This window comes from Neoarius graeffei, chromosome 16, assembly GCF_027579695.1.
Source record: "Neoarius graeffei isolate fNeoGra1 chromosome 16, fNeoGra1.pri, whole genome shotgun sequence".
Lineage (NCBI taxonomy): Eukaryota > Metazoa > Chordata > Actinopteri > Siluriformes > Ariidae > Neoarius > Neoarius graeffei.
Genome location: NC_083584.1, coordinates 46612696 through 46637937, shown reverse-complemented (window position 1 = coordinate 46637937; position 25242 = coordinate 46612696). Strand labels below are relative to the sequence as shown.

The 25242-nt window shown below is 42.6% G+C and overlaps 3 protein-coding genes across 5 annotated transcripts in view; 1 reads left to right on the top strand and 2 right to left on the bottom strand.

The window, feature by feature from the left end:
• Nucleotides 1-12038, bottom strand: part of mrm2 (mitochondrial rRNA methyltransferase 2) — a 45604-nt gene extending 33566 nt beyond the window's left edge. Inside the window, exons 1-3 of one of the 3 annotated variants that reach the window (XR_009656805.1) lie at nucleotides 11531-12038; nucleotides 7553-8627; nucleotides 4111-4163 (exon numbers count right to left, since the gene is read on the bottom strand). Coding sequence is in view for 1 of the 3 variants with exons in the window: in XM_060943084.1 (XP_060799067.1) it covers nucleotides 8203-8627; nucleotides 11531-11876 (771 nt within the window). In the remaining 2 variants the exon portion in view is untranslated. Of the gene's footprint in view, nucleotides 1-4110; nucleotides 4164-6658; nucleotides 8628-11530 lie in introns of those variants that run through there. The other 2 variants (XR_009656804.1, XM_060943084.1) reach the window with 2 other exon arrangements.
• A 271-nt stretch (nucleotides 12039-12309) lies between these two features.
• On the top strand, nucleotides 12310-24068 carry nudt1 (nudix (nucleoside diphosphate linked moiety X)-type motif 1). The gene is made up of 4 exons (XM_060943083.1): nucleotides 12310-12458; nucleotides 19155-19306; nucleotides 20672-20817; nucleotides 22021-24068. Exons 2-4 carry the CDS (start codon nucleotides 19155-19157, stop codon nucleotides 22191-22193), a joined length of 471 nt encoding a protein of 156 aa, XP_060799066.1. The 5' UTR covers nucleotides 12310-12458; the 3' UTR covers nucleotides 22194-24068.
• The window catches only part of snx8a (sorting nexin 8a), an 85257-nt gene continuing 81355 nt past the window's right edge, over nucleotides 21341-25242 (bottom strand). The window contains exon 13 of the mRNA XM_060943082.1: nucleotides 21341-22212. Coding sequence (XP_060799065.1) covers nucleotides 22207-22212 — 6 coding nt within the window. The 3' untranslated portion in view covers nucleotides 21341-22206. The remainder of the gene's footprint in view (nucleotides 22213-25242) is intronic.

The window sequence follows — 25242 nt, the reverse complement described above, 5'->3', positions numbered from 1 at the left end:
ATTGCATGACTGGCAAAACAGATTATTTTTCGTACAAAGTGTAAACAATTTAGCATTCCTATTATGGAGACTAACTGAATATTGACTGAATATCAAATATAGCATGGTTAGCTGTTATGAGTAAGCATTTAGTCATGTAGTTACAATTCCCCAAATCATTGAATAATGGAATTAAATTTCGAGGAAATTACACAGGGATTCTGAATCCATAGTTGTGTTCATTACTTGCCTTTGCTTTGTTAACAAAGAACAGACCCACGTCTCTCTCATCTCCTGGTTTTGTGATGCAGGGCGTCCCACAGGCACTCTCTGGAGTTAATGATCAGAGAATGCAACCAGATTTGAGTGATCATCCAGTGATGACTCCAATCTCCTGTGTCCAATCAGGACACAGTGAAGAAGTTTTACGTGATGCCATGCAGGGCTGCGTCATACTAATGGTGTTCTGCCTTGTTTATCATGATACTTGAGGGGTTATGGAACACACTGAGGTGGGATTTGCACTCCAGGCTTTTTAAACATAAGTGGCCTGATTAAGCCTGGTGGCAAAAGTGCACCATGATAAGCTATAATGCCTGAACGCACTGGCAGACAAGTGTGAGTGCAATTTCAATACTGTCTGGTCCTGATGAAATGATTTAGCACATTGTTTGGAAGCTTCTAGTATGTATTCAGAATGGATGCATGCGCAGTGTTGTATTTACGTATTTCACAGTTCATTAAAATGGACAGTGCAACATTCAAAACACAGGCGTTATGCACATTCAGACAACTCAAGAGCTCCATCCATTGGCATAATGAATTTCTGCAAGCATGATGGTTCAGTTTTAAAAATATTTCATCTCAAAAGCTTGTTCGTTAACATTGTTTTGATGTTGGAGAAGTTGAGTCGCAAGGTTTTAGATGTATGGATCTACACTACCGTTCAAAAGTTTGGGGTCACTTTGAAATGTCCTTATTTTTGAAAGAAAAGCACTGTTCTTTTCAATGAAGATCACTTTAAACTAATCAGAAATCCACTCTATACATTGCTAATGTGGTAAATGACTATTCTAGCTGCAAATGTCTGGTTTTTGGTGCAATATCTCCATAGGTGTATAGAGGCCCATTTCCAGCAACTCTCACTCCAGTGTTCTAATGGTACAATGTGTTTGCTCATTGCCTCAGAAGGCTAATGGATGATTAGAAAACCCTTGTACAATCATGTTAGCACAGCTGAAAAGAGTTTAGCTCTTTAGAGAAGCTATAAAACTGACCTTCCTTTGAGCAGATTGAGTTTCTGGAGCATCACATTTGTGGGGTCGATTAAATGCTCAAAATGGCCAGAAAAATGTCTTGACTATATTTTCTATTCATTTTACAACTTATGGTGGTAAATAAAAGTGTGACTTTTCATGGAAAACACAAAATTGTCTGGGTGACCCCAAAATTTTGAACGGTAGTGTATATATTATATGTATGCACACACACACTGGCCACTTTAATAGGAACTTGTTCTTGATTCCTGTTCTTGGCTGCAGGAGTGGAACCCAATGTGTTCTTCTGCTGTTGCATGCTGAGATAATTTTCTGCTCACCACGATTGTAAAGAGTTGCTATGAGTTACTATATCCTTCCTGGCAGCTCGAACCAATCTGGTCATTTTCCTCTGACCTCTCTTATCAACAAGGCGTTTCCACCCACAGAACTGTCACTCACTCAGTGTTTTTTTTTGTTTTTTGCACCATTCTGTGTAAACTCTAGAGACTGTTGTGTGTGAAAACCCCAGGAGATCAGCAGTTTCTGAAATGCTCAAACCAACACCCATGCCACAGTGAAAGTCACACTTTGAGATCACAATTTTTCCCATTCTGATGTTTGAAGTGAACATTAACTGAAGCTCTTGATTTGTATCTGCATGATTTGATGCATTGTGCTGCTGTCAAGGGATCGGCTGATTAGAGAACTGCATAAAAACAGCAGGTGGATGTGTGGGTGTTCCTAATAACGTGGCCAGTGAATGCAAGAGCTTCAGTTCTTCCCAGTCCTTTATTCCCATGTAGTCACACAAATGCCACAGGTGCAAACATCTATGACTGCTTTGATTCCGGCTCAGTTTCCATCTTTGCTTTATAATTCCCCATGGATCTAGAATTATCCTCAAAAAAAGAAAGACCAACCATAAAAACTTCAACACACCCTTGTATTAATCTGTAAAAATAATTTCAAGATGGATAATCCATAAACAGTGACTATGTATTCAAAAATGCTTTGAAAGCATGATTGTTAAAGTTACAGTACCAGTCAAAAGTTTGTACACCCTTACTCTACTCATGCATAGGTTTTTCTCTATTTTGACTATTTTCTACATTGTAGAACAATCAGATTCTTTAAAGACGCCATCATTTCCCTTGATGACGCTTTGCACACTATCGGCATTATCTTAACCAGCTTCATGAGGTAGTCACCTGGAATGCTTTTCAATTAACAGGTGCCTCGTCAAAAGTTAATTAGTGGACGAGTTTCTTGCCTTCTTAACGTGTTTGAAATCAAATAGTAAATAATAAACATACAGTAAATAGCCCTATTCCACAACTGTAGTCATCCATATTTTGTCAAGAACCGCTCAGCTAAGTAAAGAGAAATTACATCCATCCATCCATCCATTATCTGTAGCCGCTTATCCTGTTCTACAGGGTCGCAGGCAAGCTGGAGCCTATCCCAGCTGACTACAGGTGAAAGGCGGGGTACACCCTGGACAAGTCACCAGATCATCACAGGGCTGACACATAGACACAGACAACCATTCACACTCACATTCACACCTACGGTCAATTTAGAGTCACCAGTTAACCTAACCTGCATGTCTTTGGACTGTGGGGGAAACCGGAGCACCCGGAGGAAACCCACACGGACACGGGGAGAACATGCAAACTCCGCACAGAAAAGCCCTCGCCGGCCACGGGGCTCAAACCCAGAACCTTCTTGCTGTGAGGTGACAGCGCTAACCACTACACCACCGTGCCACCCAGAAACGACATCCATCATTACTAGGGTGCATCAGTTGCCCCCTAAAAATGAAAAGTTCCTCCGATCACGATGCATTTTTGTTTTTATGTTCCTTTTAGTAAGAAAACACACTGGGTGAAATATTTTGACAAAATTCAAAAGTTTAATGGTGGCACCAGGAGCTCAAAGTTATAGAAAAAGCTGCTATTTTATGACTTTTATGACAAAATTTCGATCACTTTTCATGAAACATTATGGCACCTTATAGAGTATACCAAATATCTTCGATACACATTTTTAGTACATATTCTAAATATATTATCAAGCACAGTTTGAGTTTTAGCTGTTCATTGAATCATTGTTCAACTACTTTTAAACAATACAAATGTATTATGAATCACATTAATGCTTCTCAATCCCTTGCAAAGGTTCTTAACATGATCTCTGGCTCACAAGAAATCAATAAATGGAGTCCAACATTGTGATTCAAACCTTACGCGAAAACATAAAATAAGCGTTTTTTGGCAAAAAATGAACCTCATGGTGCCACCATTAGACTTTTGAATATGGTCAAAAAATTTTACAGGATGTCTTTATTGGTGAAAAGGAACACCCAAACAAAAATGCATCAGATTTTATGAAAGTGAGGGCAACTGATGCACCCTAATCATTACTTTAACTCTTTACCCCTTAAAGCAGTTGCTACAGCCACCCTTGTATATGTATATACTGTTCACCCTGAGAACATATTTACAAGTAAAAAAGTCTAAAGACAAGGTTTTGACAAGGTTTTAAACAAGGCATCATATGTCGTCATTATGGGATATAGTACACGGGGTCGTCATATGTCGTTATTAAGGGGTAAAGAGTTAAGACATGAAGTGACTTTTAATTAATAAAAATAAAGAAAAACCACTGAATTAGAAAGCATGTCTAAACTTTTGACTGGTAATGTACCGTAGATATATAGAGATGTAGAACTGCGTCAGAATTCAGTGCATTACAATGAGCCGAAAGATGAGTTAATGAACCTCTCGTCAGTCTCCAGTGTTTGATGGTAGATGTGTGAATCAAACTGCTCCATCAGCGAAGTGCAGTAAAATTAAGATTTGCTGTAACGGTGCTCAGTAGTTTCTAAGACCTGTGGCTGAAGACACAAACCTGTGCAGAATGAATCTGCAAAAATACACAAGCTGATATCAGTTGCATCCACAAGTCCAACCTGGCTTCAAAGCACATTGAGGTAAATTTGGATTCTGGATGTACAAAAGAGGTGGGAAATGTGGCTCCCAAAACCAACAAACATCATGTTGGCAGAAGAATAATAGAATCTTGGCTGCTGTGCTGCATTGTATTGTTCTCATGTTGTCTCATGCAGGTTGGAGGAGACGATCAGATATTAATCTTGAGGGGCCAGCGGAGGGATAATACATTTACAGGAACATTTAGAAATCCATTTCAAGTCTTAAACTACAAAGGACACCAATCAGAGGCCTTTGGTTTGCAGATTAAAAGCTCATTTTGCACCAGAAGTGATGTGACATGCACCACATGAAACAAGCAACCAAACTTTTGTTTTTAATGGTTATTTATTTTCATTATTTCTTTGTTTACATCTGCCAAATACAGCCCACAAAAAAATACTGTATAATGAAGAGTTTTGCAGGCACACTATATACAGGTCCTTCTCAAAAAATTAGCATATTGTGATAAAGTTCATTATTTTCTGTAATGTACTCATAAACATCTCATCTCATTATCTCTAGCCACTTTATCCTGTTCTACAGGGTCGCAGGCAAGCTGGAGCCTATCCCAGCTGACTACGGGCGAAAGGCGGGGTACACCCTGGACAAGTCGCCAGGTCATCACAGGGCTGACACATAGACACAGACAACCATTCACATTCACACCTACGGTCAATTTAGAGTCACCAGTTAACCTAACCTGCATGTCTTTGGACTGTGGGGGAAACCGGAGCACCCGGAGGAAACCCACATGGACACGGGGAGAACATGCAAACTCCACACAGAAAGGCCCTCGCCGGCCACGGGGCTCGAACCCGGACCTTCTTGCTGTGAGGCGACAGCACTAACCACTACACCACCGTGCCGCCCCTCATAAACATTAGACTTTAATATATTTTAGATTCATTACACACAACTGAAGTAGTTCAAGCCTTTTATTGTTTTAATATTGATGATTTTGGCAAAAAAGTAAAGGAAAACCAAAAATCCCTATCTCAAAAAATTAGCATATTTCATCTGACCAATAAAAAAAGTTTTTTTAATACAAAAAAGTCAACCTTCAAATAATTATGTTCAGTTATGCACTCAATACTTGGTCGGGAATCCTTTGGCAGAAATGACTGCTTCAATGCGACGTGGCATGGAGGCGATCAGCCTGTGGCACTGCTGAGGTGTTATGGAGGCCCAGGATGCTTCGATAGCGGCCTTAAGCTCATCTACAGTGTTGGGTCTGGTGTCTCTCAACTTCCTCTTCACAATACCCCACAGATTCTCTATGGGGTTGAGGTCAGGAGAGTTGGCAGGCCAATTGAGCACAGTAATACCATGGTCAGTAAACCATTTACCAGTGGTTTTGGCACTGTGAGCAGGTGCCAGGTCGTGCTGAAAAATGAAATCTTCATCTCCATAAAGCTTTTCAGCAGATGGAAGCATGAAGTGCTCCAAAATCTCCTGATAGCGAGCTGCATTGACCCTGCCTTTGATAAAACACAGTGGACCAACACCAGCAGCTGACATGGCACCCCAGACCATCACTGACTGTGGGTACTTGACATTGGACTTCAGGCATTTTGGCATTTCCTTCTCCCCAGTCTTCCTCCAGACTCTGGCACCTTGATTTCCGAATGACATGCAAAATTTGCTTTCATCCGAAAAAAGTACTTTGGACCACTGAGCAACAGTCCAGTGCTGCTTCTCTGTAGCCCATTTCCTGCACACGCCTGTGCACGGTGGCTCTGGATGTTTCTACTCCAGACTCAGTCCACTGCTTCCACAGGTCCCCCAAGGTCTGGAATCGGCCATTCTCCACAATCTTCCTCAGGGTCCGGTCACCTCTTCTGGTTGTGCAGCGTTTTCTGCCACACTTTTTCCTTCCCACAGACGTCCCACTGAGGTGCCTTGATACAGCACTCTGGGAACAGCCTATTCGCTCAGAGATTTCTTTCTGTGTCTTACCCTCTTGCTTGAGGGTGTCAATGATGACCTTCTGGACAGCAGTCAGGTCGGCAGTCTTACCCATGATTGCGGTTTTGAGTAATGAACCAGACTGGGAGTTTTTAAAAGCCTCAGGAATCTTTTGCAGGTGTTTAGAGTTAAGTCGTTGATTCAGATGATTAGGTTAATAGCTCGTTTAGAGTACCTTTTCATGATATGCTAATTTTTTGAGATAGGAATTTTGGGTTTTCATGAGCTGTATGCCAAAATAATCAGTATTAAAACAATAAAAGACCTGAAATATTTCAGTTGGTGTGCAATGAATCTAAAATATCTCATCTCATCTCATTATCTCTAGCCGCTTTATCCTTCTACAGGGTCGCAGGCAAGCTGGAGCCTATCCCAGCTGACTACGGGCGAAAGGCGGGGTACACCCTGGACAAGTCGCCAGGTCATCACAGGGCTGACACATAGACACAGACAACCATTCACACTCACATTCACACCTACGGTCAATTTAGAGTCACCAGTTAACCTAACCTGCATGTCTTTGGACTGTGGGGGAAACCGGAGCACCCCGAGGAAACCCATGCGGACACGGGGAGAACATGCAAACTCCGCACAGAAAGGCCCTCGCCGGCCCCGGGGCTCGAACCCAGGACCTTCTTGCTGTGAGGCGACAGCGCTAACCACTACACCACCGTGCCGCCCAATCTAAAATATATGAAAGTTTAATTTTTATCATTACATTATGGAAAATAATGAACTTTATCACAATATGCTAATTTTTTGAGAAGGACCTGTATAGATAGTTTTCACATGACGTCACAGAGTCGGGGATTCCCTAGTGTTGGCCATCTTGCGGGTCAAGCTTACCGTACGGGTCACTGAGCACACATTGTAACGCGCGAGTACAAAGTCTTCAAAAGAACCCAAGCAGGCTATTTAAAGCTAGCAATGGTGCACACCTGTTGTATTCACGGCTGTCGTAATAGGTCAGATGATGACGTCAAGCGGAGCTTCTATGGAATTCCCACTGTATGGGAGCACGAAGGCGAGCAAACAAAGAAACTCAGCATACAAAGGAGAAATCTATGGCTTGCAAGAATCAACCGCAAGGATTATCAGCCTTCCAAACACAGCAAAGTCTGCTCCGATCATTTTATAAGTGGTAAGTTGTTTAAATAAACAATCAATTGTGTTTAAGTTTGTTTTTGGAAACCAAAACATCGTGTAAACAATCTCTGGAGGATGCCTAACTGGAACTGACACGGTACTGTAATACCACTAATGGATGTAAAATTTGTCTTAAATCAACTCAATATTATACACACACATATATTTATATGCAGTGTTGAGAGCTCTAAAATTCCAATGTTTACATACCTTGGCTGTAATTAGGACATGACTCTCACTTGTTTTTATATGGTGGACTTCACGGACCCAGCCACAGACAAAATAATTGTATGACTCCAGCGACTTGTATGCTTTGAGGTCGTCAAGTGTGTAGGCACTTTTACTATTCACGAAATAGTTCACAATATCAGGGTACGATATGGATGGCAGCCCTGCATAGTCACTTGAAAATGCATCTTTGTCCACTTCGTAGGTGTCAATTCCCTCAATCAAGGCCAGTTTGGCTGCATACCGTTGTCGTGAGATGTCGTCCAATGTATCCATATACTTCCGTTTGCTTGATTTTGCCGACATTGATCTTTATTTTAGAAAACTGACTATATAACTTTATAAATTTGTCCAAGATAATGTAGCCAGTAATAGCATGATCCGTTTTGTTTGACCCACAAGATGGCGGCTGGAGGGCGTTCCCCGGAATGCCGTGACGTCAGTGAAAACTATCTATTCAGAACCAAGTAATGAAAGCTTCTGTGGTTACACAATAACCTTCATATATTTCAAACTGACCACAGTAAAAAAAAAATAATAATAAACATATTAATAAAACATTAGTTATCCCTGATACACCATGCTTCAAAAATAATCTTTGAAAAATCCCATCAGGTCCATGAAGTGCGATACTACGTTTTCTTGAATGTCCTGGCTAAGAAATATAACTCCGCTGACTCTTTTCTACTTGCTTTAGGCTTCACGGTCTTCACGTCTTGAAAAGCACGAGTAAGACCTTCCCGGAGCTTGTGCGTAAACGCTCCATCCCAGTATTTACACAGCAGCGAGCCTCCAGGCCGCAGCAGCTTCTCAGAGAGCTCTAACAGTGAAAGACACATGCATATGAGTCGCTCATGGTCCAGCTCCCTAAGCCCAGTGGCGTTGGGTGCCATGTCACTGAGGAGGACATCAGCGTAAGCTTGAGGAAGCAGCTCCTGCAGCTCAGCATGAGTAGCAGGACTAGTGATATCCCGGTTGGACAGGAAGTGGGCACCTTGCAAAGGGGCAATGTGCAGCAGATCTATACCAAGTACACACCCTCGGGCTAAATCAGGCCCTGCAAACAAGAAAACAGTGAAACAGGAAAATCTATGAATCATTGTGAAGTCAGAGATGGGTGCAGATGTGAATATGTCTGTTATAATAAAAGTCAGCGTGCAAAATCATTGATCAACTGTTAACCAATTAACAAATGAGCCTAATACCAGAGGCTATTAAGTTAAATCTTGTTAGGAAGTCACCAATGCCAGAGGCTGAAAGGCACTGCTTTCTGAATTAAAGTTGGACTTTGAAGTACAGTCTGTTTTCAGGGTTCCATCCAAAGCCACACCCTCGAAACACAGGTACATCACTGGAGCAAATGGAAACATCCTGGAATGTCATGAAGTCATTTGGACTGTTCCAAATGCTCACTTTACACCCTCGTGAACCAAATTAAGACTTTCACTATGTTGCAGAAGTGTTAGAGAACTTAGAGGAGGACCTCAGGGTATCAGGCGCCATTTTAAACAGAGCCTGAACGATAACGTGACAGAATTGGTTGGTGTGTTGAAATGCCACATTATTCTGGTTGGTTGGATGTTGGTGGTCCAGATCATGACAGTCAGAGGAATGTGCTGAATTTCGACGAATATTAAAATAATAATAATAATAATAATAATAATAAACAAGAGTGCTCTGAGAGCACAATATCCCCCACTGGCAACTATACCATAACTCTGGTAAAATGCGACTGAATTGAACGAAATTGCAATGTGTATTACCGACATATAACAAAGAATCCTGCCAAGTTTTGTGAAATTCCTCCAAAAATTGTGAGGAGTTGATTTCAGAAGGTGAGCACCCTTCCTGGGATGGCCGGACATCGCCACGACATAATCCCCCTTTTGGCCAGCAGGGGATAAAAACCTCTGACACCTCGACTTTTGACTCATGTCTGTGATTGTACTGCACTTAAATAAGGAATAAAACACAATGAGGAGTGCTGTTATAGGAAAATAATCAATCATTGACTGGGAGTTTTGACGAGGCCCGAAGCGAAACAGAGTTACTGTTACAACACCAATGTTGATTATTTCCAATAACAGCACATTCAAAGTCTTTTATTCCTATTCTACGACAGGATAATTTTTAATTTATTGATAAAAGATACAAAATATTTTTTTATGATTTAATTCACTTTGAATGCTGTGGAACAGCCATGAGACAACTTCATTCCCTCACAACCTCTTTTAATATTAACAAGATAAAAAGCACAGATGGTCACGTTACTGAGAAAGCACAAAGCGTACAGTCCTCTGTCCTGAAGACTTTCCTGTGGCAGAAAACCTACTGACCGTTCCCAAGTGCTGACACAGGAGGCAGTTTCCTTAATGGTTAAACAAATGTTTCCTTACAGAACATGTTGCCATATCAACGTTTACACATTTTTACTTTGTTAAAACATGTTTATTAGGTTAAATTAAACTCGGACTCGTTCTAATGACCATCACCTTATGATCATCACCTGCAGTGCAACCACTTCACATACTTTTATTGGAAATTAGTATTGTATTTTATTAATTAGTTTACTTCAAGTATGGATACTGTAAAGGCCAATTTATGCTGACAACCCAGTCCTCGCAGATGGCATCGCAGATGGCGTCTGCGAAGCCCCCCCCCTTCGCAGACGCTCTGCGCGCACCTCCCAAAAATTGTGACCACCGCAGACAGCGTCGCAGACAAGAGGGCTCTGATTGGTCCACTCTACATCCGCTGTACACACACTTCCGCTTCCCTACTTTCCCAGTTTGTTTTGTTTTCACGACCGGCATTTTTAAAAACACAAGCGAAGATGGAGCAGCACAAAGAGCGGTTGATCGAGGAAGTGAGGAAGTACGTACATCTATACGACTCCAGTTCTAGTCATTATAAGTAACCGGAGGATAAACACTCCACTAACCACACCCACCAACTACTCCTAGCGATTTCGCGCCCCCTTGCGTTGTGGCGCTGAATAACATCGCGCACGCCTATTACTCCCCGCTCAACGATAAATTACAACTGTCTGCGAAAAGCTATCTGCGAAAGCCTTGTCGCAAGAGCATGCAGAGGCCTTAACTTGTGTTCTCTATGCATAATCTGTGTCCAAGGCAATTTCTGTAGTTTATTGTACTGCTGTAACAAAATTTCCCTAAGTGATCAATAAAGTACTCTATATATGAATCTATGTATCTATCAATCACACGGTGTGTTCACTGTACATGCCCCTGTGAAGAAGTACACTATATGGCCAAATGGTTGGACACCTAGCCATCACACCCGTTTGTTTGTTGAACATCCCATTCCAGATAATAATCTCCACTCTTCTGGGAAGGCTTTCCACTAGATTTTGGGGCGTGGCTGTGAGGATTTGTGATGATTCAGCTACAAGAGCATTAGTGAGATGAGACACCGATGTTGGGTGAGGAGGCCTGGGGTGCAGTTGATGTTCCAGTTCATCCCAAAGGTGTTCAGTGGGGTTGCGGTCAGAGCAGTGCAGGACATTCGAGTTCTTCTACTCTAACCTTCTCAAACCTTAAACCATTGGTATTTCTTAAGTCAAGGATGCTTCACTGGTAGGATTGGTCCTTCCAAGTCCAGTCCATCAGAGGCGCCTTCCCATCATTCAGAGAACACTTAATGGACCAGTCTGCAGTTCAAGGACGTGGCATCCTTAAGGCTCCTTCCTTGACTACTGAGAAGCTCCTGTGTCTTCCTTGAGCTCACTTTGTGTGCAGCTGGATCACATCTGGGCCTCTTCCAGTTCCATTGAAGGGAAAAGGGTGTTCCAGACTTTGTGGTTGGAAGAAAGCCGACATATGGGTGTGATGGTCAGGTGTCCAGCTTGGTTTACAGCCAGACTGATCCTCAGGGTTTGCTGTTATAGATGATAATAATATGTAGTAGCTATCAAACCCCTCTGAAGTACTTGGAACTCACTTTCTCCAGCTGAATTGACCCTTTGCACTGCGACTTGGCTCCAGGCCCCGGGTGCAGCCCCGCAGTCTATGACACTGAGACCAGGCTTCAGAAGGTGGTATTTGTCATCGATTTCCAGCAGTTTGAAGGCACTCCTGCAGCGGAAGTGCTGAAGGTGAGCAGCTTTAACAAAGGGGTCCTTCATCTGTCGCACCATCCAGCGCTGCTCTGCACCAGTCTTCCCCTTCAGCCTCACAGGAGCTTTCTTCAGCAGATGGGCTGAGCTGTGAAGGCGACATATTTGCAAATATAAACATTTCCACATGTTTATATGCGAGCATGGAGAGTATAAAATATCCAAAGTCATTAAGTTGTTTTAGCCGAGTTTATATATCCAAAACAACAACCAGGGCAATGCTTCATGTTTTAGAAGATCCAGTTAAGAAGAAATGAATGTCTTGATCATTTCGATATAGTTTTCATGATCCTGTTCATAACTGTCACAGAACTCATGCTGGAGAAGCTGCTTCTTCTTCTTCTTTTGGTTTATTGATGCTTTACCGCCACCTAGTGGTATGGAGTGTAGTTCGGTTTCCTGCAACATCTAAACGATTACTACAAAACAAAATATAATCAAACTAAATTATTATTTAATGTACTGGATATACACGAGATACCCTGTTTTCCTGAACGTTCTGTTAGGTTAGAACATGTGTTCTCTCTCTCTCTTTTTTTTTTTGCCGGCTCACGATTCTAGCCGGGATTATTTCAGTGTAACACACCAGACTGGAAATGACTTCCTGTGGGCGGAGTGTAAACACACGCACGCGGGAAAGAACCTGTAGTTCACTGGTTTCTGTCTTTAGACAGAAAGCTGCAGCGGTCAGTGGCTTCAAATCAATATTTAAATAATAAAAAAAAAAAAAGTCTGTAATCCGTCCTTCAACAAGTAAGATGTTATATTTATATTATTTTAACTACTTATTCTGTTTACTGATTGAAACGTCCGTGAGTACAAGAATAACTCATTACTTGATTGTGTCTTAATGCAGAGTCGACTCCTTTAGATTGCAGAGTCGACTCCTTTAGATTGCAAAGTCGACTCCTTTAGATTGCGGTTCGTTTAGGTTGCAGAGCCGATTCGTTTAGGTTGCAGAGCCGATTCCTTTAGGCTGCGGTTCGTATAGGTTACAGAGCCGATTCCTTTAAACTGCAGTGTCTATTCCTTTAGATTACGGTTCCTTTAGGTTGCAGAGTCGATTCCTTTAGGTTGCAGAGTCGATTCCTTTAGGTTGCGGTTCCTTTAGGTTGCAGAGCCGATTCCTTTAGGTTGCAGAGCCGATTCCTTTAGGTTGCAGAGCCGATTCCTTTAGGTTGCAGAGCCGGTTCCTTTAGGTTGCAGAGCCGGTTCCTTTAGGTTGCAGAGCCGGTTCCTTTAGGTTGCAGAGTCGGTTCCTTTAGGTTGCAGAGCCGATTCCTTTAGGTTGCGGTTCCTTTAGGTTGCAGAGCCGATTCCTTTAGGTTGCGGTTCCTTTAGGTTGCAGAGCCGATTCCTTTAGGTTGCGGTTCCTTTAGGTTGCAGAGCCGATTCCTTTAGATTGCGGTTCCTTTAGGTTGCAGAGTCGATTCCTTTAGGTTGCGGTTCCTTTAGGTTGCAGAGTCGATTCCTTTAGGTTGCGGTTCCTTTAGGTTGCAGAGCCGATTCCTTTAGGTTGCGGTTCCTTTAGGTTGCAGAGCCGATTCCTTTAGGTTGCGGTTCCTTTAGGTTGCAGAGCCGATTCCTTTAGGTTGCGGTTCCTTTAGGTTGCAGAGCCGATTCCTTTAGGTTGCGGTTCCTTTAGGTTGCAGAGCCGATTCCTTTAGGTTGCGGTTCCTTTAGGTTGCAGAGCCGATTCCTTTAGATTGCGGTTCCTTTAGGTTGCAGAGTCGATTCCTTTAGGTTGCAGAGTCGATTCCTTTAGGTTGCAGAGTCGATTCCTTTAGGTTGCGGTTCCTTTAGGTTGCAGAGACGATTCCTTTAGGTTGCGGTTCCTTTAGGTTGCAGAGACGATTCCTTTAGGTTGCGATTCCTTTAGGTTGCAGAGCCGGTTCCTTTAGGTTGCGGTTCCTTTAGGTTGCAGAGCCGGTTCCTTTAGGTTGCGGCTCCTTTAGGTTGCGGCTCCTTTAGGTTGCAGAGCCGGTTCCTTTACGTTGCGGTTCCTTTAGGTTGCAGAGCCGGTTCCTTTAGGTTGCAGAGTCAATTCCTTTAGGTTGCAGAGTCGGTTCCTTTAGGTTGCAGAGCCGGTTCCTTTAGGTTGCAGAGTCAATTCCTTTAGGTTGCAGAGGCGGTTCCTTTAGGTTGCAGAGCCGGTTCCTTTAGGTTGCGGCTCCTTTAGGTTGCAGAGTCGATTCCTTTAGGTTGCAGAGTCGATTCCTTTAGGTTGCAGAGTCGATTCCTTTAGGTTGCAGAGTCGATTCCTTTAGGTTGCAGAGACGATTCCTTTAGGTTGCGGTTCCTTTAGGTTGCAGAGACGATTCCTTTAGGTTGCGGCTCCTTTAGGTTGCAGAGACGATTCCTTTAGGTTGCAGAGCCGGCTCCTTTAGGTTGCAGAGTCGATTCCTTTAGGTTGCGGTTCCTTTAGGTTGCGGTTCCTTTAGGTTGCAGAGCCGATTCCTTTAGGTTGCAGAGCCGGCTCCTTTAGGTTGCGGCTCCTTTAGGTTGCAGAGTCGATTCCTTTAGGTTGCAGAGTCGATTCCTTTAGGTTGCAGAGCCGATTCCTTTAGGTTGCGGTTTGTTTAGGTTGCAGAGCCGATTCCTTTAGGTTGCGGTTCGTTTAGGTTGCAGAGTCGATTCCTTTAGGTTGCAGAGCCGGCTCCTTTAGGTTGCGGCTCCTTTAGGTTGCGGCTCCTTTAGGTTGCAGAGTCAATTCCTTTAGGTTGCAGAGCCGGTTCCTTTAGGTTGCGGTTCCTTTAGGTTGCAGAGCCGGTTCCTTTAGGTTGCGGTTCCTTTAGGTTGCAGAGCCGGTTCCTTTAGGTTGCGGTTCCTTTAGGTTGCAGAGCCGATTCCTTTAGGTTGCGGTTCCTTTAGGTTGCAGAGCCGATTCCTTTAGGTTGCGGTTCCTTTAGGTTGCGGTTCCTTTAGGTTGCAGAGCCGGTTCCTTTAGGTTGCGGTTCCTTTAGGTTGCAGAGCCGGTTCCTTTAGGTTGCGGTTCCTTTAGGTTGCAGAGCCGGTTCCTTTAGGTTGCAGAGCCGGTTCCTTTAGGTTGCGGTTCCTTTAGGTTGCAGAGCCGATTCCTTTAGGTTGCGGTTCCTTTAGGTTGCAGAGCCGATTCCTTTAGGTTGCGGTTCGTAAAGGTTACAGAGCCGATTCCTTTAAACTGCAGTGTCTATTCCTTTAGATTGCGGTTCCTTTAGGTTGCAGAGCCGGTTCCTTTAGGTTGCAGAGGCGGTTCCTTTAGGTTGCGGTTCCTTTAGGTTGCAGAGCCGATTCCTTTAGGTTGCGGTTCCTTTAGGTTGCAGAGCCGATTCCTTTAGGTTGCGGTTCCTTTAGGTTGCAGAGCCGATTTCTTTAGGTTGCGGTTCCTTTAGGTTGCAGAGCCGATTCCTTTAGGTTGCGGTTCCTTTAGGTTGCAGAGTCAATTCCTTTAGGTTGCAGAGTCGATTCCTTTAGGTTGCGGTTCCTTTAGGTTGCAGAGTCGATTCCTTTAGGTTGCAGAGCCGATTCCTTTAGGTTGCGGTTCCTTTAGGTTGCAGAGCCGATTCCTTTAGATTGCGGTTCCTTTAGGTTGCAGAGTCGATTCCTTTAGGTTGCAGAGCCGATTCCTTTAGGTTGCGGTTCCTTTAGGTTGCAGAGTCGATTCCTTTAGGTTGCAGAGTCGATTCCTTTAGATTGCGGTTCCTTTAGGTTGCAGAGTCGATTCCTTTAGGTTGCAGAGTCGATTCCTTTAGGTTGCAGAGCCGATTCCTTTAGGTTGCGGTTCCTTTAGGTTGCAGAGCCGATTCCTTTAGATTGCGGTTCCTTTAGGTTGCAGAGTCGATTCCTTTAGGTTGCAGAGCCGATTCCTTTAGATTGCGGTTCCTTTAGGTTGCAGAGTCGATTCCTTTAGGTTGCAGAGCCGATTCCTTTAGATTGCGGTTCCTTTAGGTTGCAGAGTCGATTCCTTTAGGTTGCAGAGCCGATTCCTTTAGATTGCGGTTCCTTTAGGTTGCAGAGACGATTCCTTTAGGTTGCAGAGTCGATTCCTTTAGGTTGCAGAGCCGATTCCTTTAGGTTGCAGAGTCGATTCCTTTAGGTTGCAGAGTCGATTCCTTTAGATTGCGGTTCCTTTAGGTTGCAGAGTCGATTCCTTTAGGTTGCAGAGTCGATTCCTTTAGGTTGCAGAGCCGATTCCTTTAGGTTGCGGTTCCTTTAGGTTGCAGAGCCGATTCCTTTAGATTGCGGTTCCTTTAGGTTGCAGAGTCGATTCCTTTAGGTTGCAGAGCCGATTCCTTTAGATTGCGGTTCCTTTAGGTTGCAGAGTCGATTCCTTTAGGTTGCAGAGCCGATTCCTTTAGATTGCGGTTCCTTTAGGTTGCAGAGTCGATTCCTTTAGGTTGCAGAGTCGATTCCTTTAGGTTGCAGAGACGATTCCTTTAGGTTGCGGTTCCTTTAGGTTGCAGAGACGATTCCTTTAGGTTGCGGCTCCTTTAGGTTGCAGAGTCGATTCCTTTAGGTTGCGGTTCCTTTAGGTTGCAGAGACGATTCCTTTAGGTTGCAGAGCCGGCTCCTTTAGGTTGCGGCTCCTTTAGGTTGCAGAGTCGATTCCTTTAGGTTGCGATTCCTTTAGGTTGCGATTCCTTTAGGTTGCAGAGTCGGTTCCTTTAGGTTGCGGTTCCTTTAGGTTGCAGAGCCGATTCCTTTAGATTGCGGTTCCTTTAGGTTGCAGAGTCGATTCCTTTAGGTTGCAGAGCCGATTCCTTTAGATTGCGGTTCCTTTAGGTTGCAGAGCCGATTCCTTTAGATTGCGGTTCCTTTAGGTTGCAGAGTCGATTCCTTTAGGTTGCAGAGCCGATTCCTTTAGATTGCGATTCCTTTAGGTTGCAGAGTCGATTCCTTTAGGTTGCAGAGTCGATTCCTTTAGGTTGCAGAGTCGATTCCTTTAGGTTGCAGAGTCGATTCCTTTAGGTTGCAGAGTCGATTCCTTTAGGTTGCGGTTCCTTTAGGTTGCAGAGACGATTCCTTTAGGTTGCGGCTCCTTTAGGTTGCGATTCCTTTAGGTTGCAGAGCCGGTTCCTTTAGGTTGCGGTTCCTTTAGGTTGCAGAGCCGGTTCCTTTAGGTTGCAGAGCCGGTTCCTTTAGGTTGCAGAGTCGGTTCCTTTAGGTTGCGGTTCCTTTAGGTTGCAGAGCCGGTTCCTTTAGGTTGCGGCTCCTTTAGGTTGCGATTCCTTTAGGTTGCAGAGCCGGTTCCTTTACGTTGCGGTTCCTTTAGGTTGCAGAGCCGGTTCCTTTAGGTTGCAGAGTCAATTCCTTTAGGTTGCAGAGTCGGTTCCTTTAGGTTGCGATTCCTTTAGGTTGCAGAGCCGGTTCCTTTAGGTTGCGGTTCCTTTAGGTTGCAGAGTCAATTCCTTTAGGTTGCAGAGGCGGTTCCTTTAGGTTGCAGAGGCGGTTCCTTTAGGTTGCGGTTCCTTTAGGTTGCGGTTCCTTTAGGTTGCAGAGTCGATTCCTTTAGGTTGCAGAGTCGATTCCTTTAGGTTGCAGAGTCGATTCCTTTAGGTTGCAGAGTCGATTCCTTTAGGTTGCAGAGTCGATTCCTTTAGGTTGCAGAGACGATTCCTTTAGGTTGCGGTTCCTTTAGGTTGCAGAGACGATTCCTTTAGGTTGCGGCTCCTTTAGGTTGCAGAGTCGATTCCTTTAGGTTGCGGTTCCTTTAGGTTGCAGAGACGATTCCTTTAGGTTGCAGAGCCGGCTCCTTTAGGTTGCGGCTCCTTTAGGTTGCAGAGTCGATTCCTTTAGGTTGCGATTCCTTTAGGTTGCGATTCCTTTAGGTTGCAGAGTCGGTTCCTTTAGGTTGCGGCTCCTTTAGGTTGCGGCTCCTTTAGGTTGCGGCTCCTTTAGGTTGCGGCTCCTTTAGGTTGCGGCTCCTTTAGGTTGCAGAGTCGATTCCTTTAGGTTGCAGAGCCGATTCCTTTAGGTTGCGGTTTGTTTAGGTTGCAGAGTCGATTCCTTTAGGTTGCAGAGCCGGCTCCTTTAGGTTGCGGCTCCTTTAGGTTGCGGCTCCTTTAGGTTGCGGCTCCTTTAGGTTGCGGTTCCTTTCGGTTGCAGAGTCAATTCCTTTAGGTTGCAGAGCCGGTTCCTTTAGGTTGCAGAGCCGGTTCCTTTAGGTTGCGGTTCCTTTAGGTTGCAGAGCCGGTTCCTTTAGGTTGCGGTTCCTTTAGGTTGCAGAGCCGATTCCTTTAGGTTGCAGAGCCGGTTCCTTTAGGTTGCGGTTCCTTTAGGTTGCAGAGCCGATTCCTTTAGGTTGCGGTTCCTTTAGGTTGCAGAGCCGATTCCTTTAGGTTGCAGAGCCGGTTCCTTTAGGTTGCGGTTCGTTTAGGTTGCAGAGCCGATTCCTTTAGGTTGCGGTTCGTTTAGGTTGCAGAGCCGATTCCTTTAGGTTGCAGAGCCGATTCCTTTAGGTTGCAGAGTCGATTCCTTTAGGTTGCAGAGCCGATTCCTTTAGATTGCGGTTCCTTTAGGTTGCAGAGCCGATTCCTTTAGGTTGCGGTTCGTTTAGGTTGCAGAGCCGGTTCCTTTAGGTTGCAGTCAAGTCAACTTTATTGTCAAATATGGTATACATGCTCGACATACAGCACAGATGAAGTCGATTCCTTTAGATTGCAGAGTCAATTCCTTTAAACTGCAGAGTCGATTCCTTTAGATTGCGGTTCCTTTGGGTTGCAGAGTCGATTCCTTTAGATTGCAGAGTCGATTCCTTTAGGTTTAAGAGCCGATTTGTTTAGATTGCGGCTCATTTAGATTGCAGAGCCGATTCGTTTAGATTGCGGTGCGTTTAGATCATTATTGCTTTTATTTGTGTTTATAGCTGTCACCTGTAATAACTACTGAAAAGAAAAAGCAGTATATTATTATAGGTTCAATATTGTATTGAATATTTTGGTACCTTGTTTTAGGCAGGAATAATGAGAGTGCTGTAATAAGAAAATAATGCACACTAGGGTGATGTATATAGATCACCATTTAAATCAATATTAAATAAATACTGAAGTAAACAAATGAGCCTTTTATTTCCTCGTGCCACATTTATTTCCCAGATCTGTTGTATTTATTTCCACGTTATATTCATATGAATGAGCTGTGCTTATCTTACCAAAGCAACAGGACCAGTGGCTGGGTTTCCGTGAAGCCTAATATTCCAGTTATAATCCGTTTAAAAGCAGCCGTGTAAACTCTTGAGCAAACTGCCTTCTGCGAGTGTTCAGAATAGAATTGAATAGACAGTCTGCCTTCACGCAGCGATGACGTCCCAAAGAAAGAGCCAAAACTTTGTTGTCTTGCAATAACGTCACATGCTGCTTCTCAGAGTATTAGACAGTTGTGACAAAATCTCCCTTGTCTGTTGTCGCAAATGTTGATTCATGTTCAATTCCAGAAAAGTAAACTGGTACTGTGGTTAACATGTTTTGTTAGATGTTCACGAGGAAGCTGCTGACGCTGGTGCTGGTGGTACAGCCCGGCCGTGTGCTACTCGGCATGAAGAAACGTGGCTTCGGAGCGGGGAAATGGAACGGCTTCGGGGGCAAAGTTCATCCCGGAGAGAGCATAGAGCAAGCAGCAAGGCGGTGAGGAGAACCATTAAACCTAGTCACTGTAAATAGCTGAGAGACAAAGTGCAGCTGTGACACTTTCTGCAGTACTGCACAAAAACATTTCTGTTCATCAGCCGTGTTTCTGTGCATTTGATTATTTATTGCTTAATTCCACCTGGCTGGTTAGAGACCTGATCTTAATTTTACCTAATGCACTTTTAATTATATTCCTACCGCAGCGCAGATGTATTCTCAAATCTGATTGGTCAGAAGGTGTGCATTATTACTGTGATCATGTCACACACATACAAATCTGACCGGTGCTCATTTACATTCAAGATCAAGCAGGAAAGGGACCCATTTAAAACAAAAGCAAGATTGAACAATGAATCTAGCTTTTTTTTGTGTGTGTGTGAGATATTTTCAGATCAGAGATATAAACACACTTAAAATTCCTCATGTTAAAGCAGAACAATATCAAGGGCACCAGCAGGAAATCTGACTGCTCAGCAAATCTGATTGCTTTGCAAGAAGATCTTTAGTGTTAAGACTGTAAGCACACACCCCTACTGGTGTCATTCAGTTTCCATAAAACCCCAGAGGTGCCGAATAAATAAAAAGAACACAGTTCTGCAATGATTAAAGGACTTTTATGATAAAGGGTGAATATTAGAAATTAGTAGAGAGGTGATTTATAGAAAATCGCGTGCGCTGATTGGTCGAGAAATTCAGACTGTTTCTCGATAATCATCTCGAGCGACTCGGCAAAATGGCGGCTTTGTCACCATACGTGAGAAAGAATTACAAATGATGAAGGAAAATGTTGTTCCTAAAAGCACTAAAGATGCTATGAAGTTTGGTATAAAACTGTCCAAAGGTTAGGTGAGTGTGAGATTCATTTTATCGATTTCAAAACAAAGTCTTTTATGTGGCTCGGCATAGATAAGCGACAAGTCTGCGACGTGCCTTTATTACATCTGTATGCCGCTTTTGAAGGTTGAAATAAATTATTTTTTAATATGATTTTTTTTTTTTTTTTAAATAACCACTTGTGTATTTATACTGAAACAGTTATCCGCTTCAGGCTCAGTGAATATCGACCTTGGTTTCGTCTGTTATTATTCACCTATATTCACTTGACCTTCGGCAAATAATTGTTAAATGTACAATTCGATTTCACGGAATAACTTAATTATCTTTAGTAAGTCTCGTCCTTTTCTATACATCGTATTGATGTTTATTCATTTTATTTTGACTTGTAATGACTTTGTTCATTTGCATATGCAAATAAATGTCTGTATTAATGGAGTAAAATGACTTATTTTTGAATTTTAAATCACAGTGCCCTGTTTTTTCTTTGTTTTTGTTTTTTCTAATTTCTTGACTGAAAATGTTCAGAGAGCTGCTGGAGGAAAGCGGTCTCACTGTAGATGCGCTGTACAAGATCGGAAATATCACGTTCGAATTTGTTGGAGAGACGGAGCTGATGGACGTGCACATATTCCGAGCCGACGATTACAACGGCGAGCCGACAGAATCAGAAGGTCATATCAAACCATCTCACATCATTGACTTTGTGGCATGCATTGTACTGTTCAAAAAGTATTTTATATCCTATTACACTGCTGCCCCGTGATGATAAACTCCTTGAGGGACGTCCAAATAGTTTGTTATACCGACAAGTTTGTAATTCTGAAATGGTCCCACTTGTCACACCAAACACTCACTCTTAGATAAAACAAGATCATCTGTGTTTAATTTATATTTATGCTTAATTTACTTACATATTTATGAAGTAAAGGAAATAAGTCACAATCGCTGTCGTTTGCTTGCCGCATCTTCTTTTCAGCCCATCATGTTGGTTGCAGTTATGGACGAAGTCTCGGAGCTCTTTTGCTTTATAAGTTGAAATTGAATTTTTCAGGACACCATTTTCTTTACACAAATTCGTCACTTTCTCATCAGGCTTTAGACGCTCCAGGATATGAAGTTTGTCTTCGATGGAGAGTATCTTACATTTATGAGTGTCATGTAATGGAAGCGGATGATGGATGTGATTGCAGGAAGTGTGTTTATTTAAAAACAGGCAGACAAACAGTTCAAAAACGTAAGACAAAGGCAGGGTCGTGGAACAGGCAATGGTCAGGCGAATACAGAATATCAGAGGTAATCACAAAAGCAAAGTCCAAAATACAAAAGGAAGTCAAAACCAGGAATGCAATACACAGAACAAAGGCTTGGTAATGTGAGACACTAGGTACAGCGCGTATACTGAGCAAAGTGTGTGTGTGTTTAAGGAGTCCTTATATAACACACGCTGTGATTGCACTCTAATCCGGAACAGATGCATGGTAATTAGTCCTAATGCGCTGCACAGTCAGAGCACATGGATGTGATAACGAGTAGCTATGACGACAATGCTTATGGAGTAAAGACTCAAGTAAATCTGCTTTTAGCTCATAAAATAAAGCCCTTTTTAAGAGATTTTTTTTAAGTCAGTGATCACAGTTCTCGATCAACATGTAAGCGAGGCTTAAGTCTTTGTTTTATGGCTTTAACACGTATTGTTAACTTGACTGCAGACTTGATTACTTATTTGTCAGTGATGTTTTTTTTTTTTAAAGACTCTGACTCATCACTAAAAGCAGGGGACACGAACTTGGTTTGTTGTATGTGAAAGAATTCGTTGTAGCGGGGTTGCAGTGTAATTACACCCTATAATAAATAAATGTATGTTTCCATTTTAGAAATGCGGCCTCAGTGGTTTGATATCGACAAAATCCCCTTCAGTGAAATGTGGGCAGATGACATCATCTGGTTCCCTCTGATGCTGCAGAAGAAAAAGTTCTTGGGTTACTTCAAATTCCACGGCCATGATGTGATACTGGAACAAAAGCTGAAGGAGGTGCAGGAGCTTTGACCAGAACCTCTAATCACATCTGTGATGATCAGAGATACAAAGGAGGTGACGTCCACGTTCACGTGGAAGGATTGGACTCTCGGCAAGATCATCATAAGTGACCACTTGTGATCGGATTTCATGACTAAACTGAGTACACCATAAATGTTGGAGTAAACTACAAGCTGTTATCGATGGCTGTACATTTTACTCTTACTTGAGTGAAAAAAGGGATTTTGTTCCATCCTGCTAGAAATGTTTTGGCTGAATCCCAAATGAAGTTGACTGTGTAGTGCACTTTGCAGGTTTCAGTACAGGAGAGTACTCCACATTATCTAGTGAGTATATATGCAGCAAGTATAAATCCACTTGGGATTCAATTTACCAGCACAAATAAGGATTCTGTGAGCTGAAGCTGTGCAGATGTGATCCGTGTGAGATAGCAAGATATCTCAAGAACAAGTAGTTGAAAGTTTAAGATTTATTTGAAGTGGTCGCTGTAACCAGCAGGTGACCTGCTTAGATTTTACAACCCCAATTCCATAAATTTGGGACACTGTGTAAAACAAATAAAAAACAGAATATGACGATTTGCAAATCATGGAAACCCTATATTTCATTGAAAATAGTACAAAGACAAAACGTTGAAATTGAGATTTTGTTTGTTGAAAAATATTTGCTCATTTTGAATTTGATGTTGGGCACGCATTTTAAAAAAAATTGGGACAGGTGCATGTTTACCACTGTGTTGCATCATCTCTACTTTTTAACAATACTTTTTGTAAACGTTTGGGAACTGCGGAGACCAAGTGCTGTAGTTCTGAAAGAGAAATGTTGTCCCATTCTTGCCTGATATACAATTTCATTTGCTCAACAGTTTGGGGTCTCCGTTGTCATATTTTGCGCTTCGTAATGTACCAAATGTTTTAAATGGGAGACAGGTCTGGACTGCAGGCAGGCCAGTTTAGCACCTGGACTCTCTTACTACGGAGCCATGCAGTTTTAATATGTGCAGAAAGCAGTTTGGCATTGTCTTTCTGAAATAAACAAGATCATTCACCATTAATGATGCCTTCCCAGATGTACAAGTTACCATGTCTTGTGCACTAATGCACCCTCATACCATCACAGATGCTGGGTTTTGAACTGTGCACTAATAAGTCAGATGATCCCTCTCCTCTTTAGCCTGGAGGACGTAATGTCCATGATTTCTAAAAAGAATTTCTACTTTTGATTCGTCAGACCTTGGGACAATTTTCCACTTTGCCTCAGTCCATCGTAAAAGAGCTCGGGCCCAGAGAAGGTGGCGGTGTTTCTGGATATTGTTTATATCTGGTTTTAACTTGCATTTGTGGATGCAGTAACGAACTGTTTTCACAGATGATGGTTTTCTGAAGTGTTCCTGAGCCCATACAGTGATTTCCCCTCCAGACACGTGTTTGCTTTTAATGCCGTGTCTCCTGAGGGCCTGAAGATCACAGGCATCCAATGTCAGTTTTTATCCTTGTCTCTTGCATACAGAGATTTCTCCAGATTCTCTGAATCTTTTAATGATATTATGTACTATAGATGATGTGATCCCCAAATTCTTTGCAATTTTACATTGAGGAACGTTATTCTTAAATTGTTGCACTGTTTGTCCACACAGTCTTTCACAGAGCGGTGAATCCCTCCCCATCTTTACTTCTGAGAGACTTCGCCTCTCTGGGATGCTCTTTTTATACCCAATCATGTTACTGACCTGTTGCCAATTAACCAAATTAGTTTTTTTTGCATTGCACAACTTTTCCAGTCTTTTGTTGCCCCTGTCCCAACTGTTTTGAAATGTGTTGCTGACATCAAATTCAAAATGAGCATATATTTTTCAAAAAACAATAAAATTTCTCAGTTTCAGCATTTGATATGTTGTCTTTGTACTATTTTCAATGAAATACAGGGTTTCCATGATTTGCAAATCTTCACATTCAGTTTTTTTACACAATGTCCCAACTTTTTGGAATTGGGGTTGTACTTCATACATAGTATTCCATATTCCCATATTCACAAAACCATCATTTGGTTGTTGTGAATGTCTGTGTTAATTTCACTGCATCTCATCTCATTATCTCTAGCCGCTTTATCCTTCTACAGGGTCGCAGGCAAGCTGGAGCCTAAATTTCACTGCATTTAAATTAAAATCTAGTCTATAAGGGTACACACTCGCCGGCCACTTTAATAGGAACTTGTTCTTGATTCTAAGATTCCTGTTTTTGGCTGCAGGAGTGGAACCCAATGTGGTCTTCTGCTGTTGCATGCTGAGATGCTTTTCTGCTCACCACGGTTGTACAGAGTTGCTGTGAGTTACTATATCCTTCCTGGCAGCTCGAATCAATCTGGCCATTTTCCTCTGACCTCTCTTATCCACAAGGCGTTTGTTTCCACCCACAGAACTGTCGCTCACTCGATATTTTTTGTTTTTCGCACCATTCTGTGTAAACTCTAGAGACCTGTGGTGTGTGAAAACCCCAGGAGATCAGCAGGTTCTGAAATACTCAAACCAACACCCATGCCACAGTGAAAGTCACACTTTGAGATCACAATTTTTCCCATTCTGATGTTTGAAGTGAACATGAACTGAAGCTCTTGATTTGTATCTGCATGATTTGATGCATTGTGCTGCTGTCAGGGGATCGGCTGATTAGAGAACTGCATCAAACAGCAGGTGGATGGGTGTTCCTAATAAAGTGGCCAGTGAGTGTACAGGCTCACGCAGAACAAACATTAGCACTAGTGCTATTATTATTATTATTATTTCCACAAACTCAGCTTTCTTGGGTAAAGACAATCACGAGGAGGTGATGTCATTTATAATTTCATGATGAATTTTAATATTCCATCATCTTAAGCAACATCCTTACAAATTCACTATGTAAGTTCCCTAAATAGGATGTAACATGGTTGATGTTATGAACCTGTGAGGTGCACTACATACTATACCCTGTATTTGGGAGCAGGGAGAACGTAGTAAGAAAGATCTCCTTCCAAGTACAGTTTATTCAAAATGTAAATGTATCGGAAAACACCTAAAGAT

Bases quoted from the DNA above. Each gene is read 5' to 3' on its own strand.
- nudt1 (XM_060943083.1), top strand. From the start codon at position 19,155: ATGTTCACGAGGAAGCTGCTGACGCTGGTGCTGGTGGTACAGCCCGGC. The intron at 19,307-20,671 runs GTGAGGAGAACC...GAAAATGTTCAG, and splicing joins ATAGAGCAAGCAGCAAGGCG to AGAGCTGCTGGAGGAAAGCG. The intron at 20,818-22,020 runs GTCATATCAAAC...TTTCCATTTTAG, and splicing joins CGAGCCGACAGAATCAGAAG to AAATGCGGCCTCAGTGGTTT.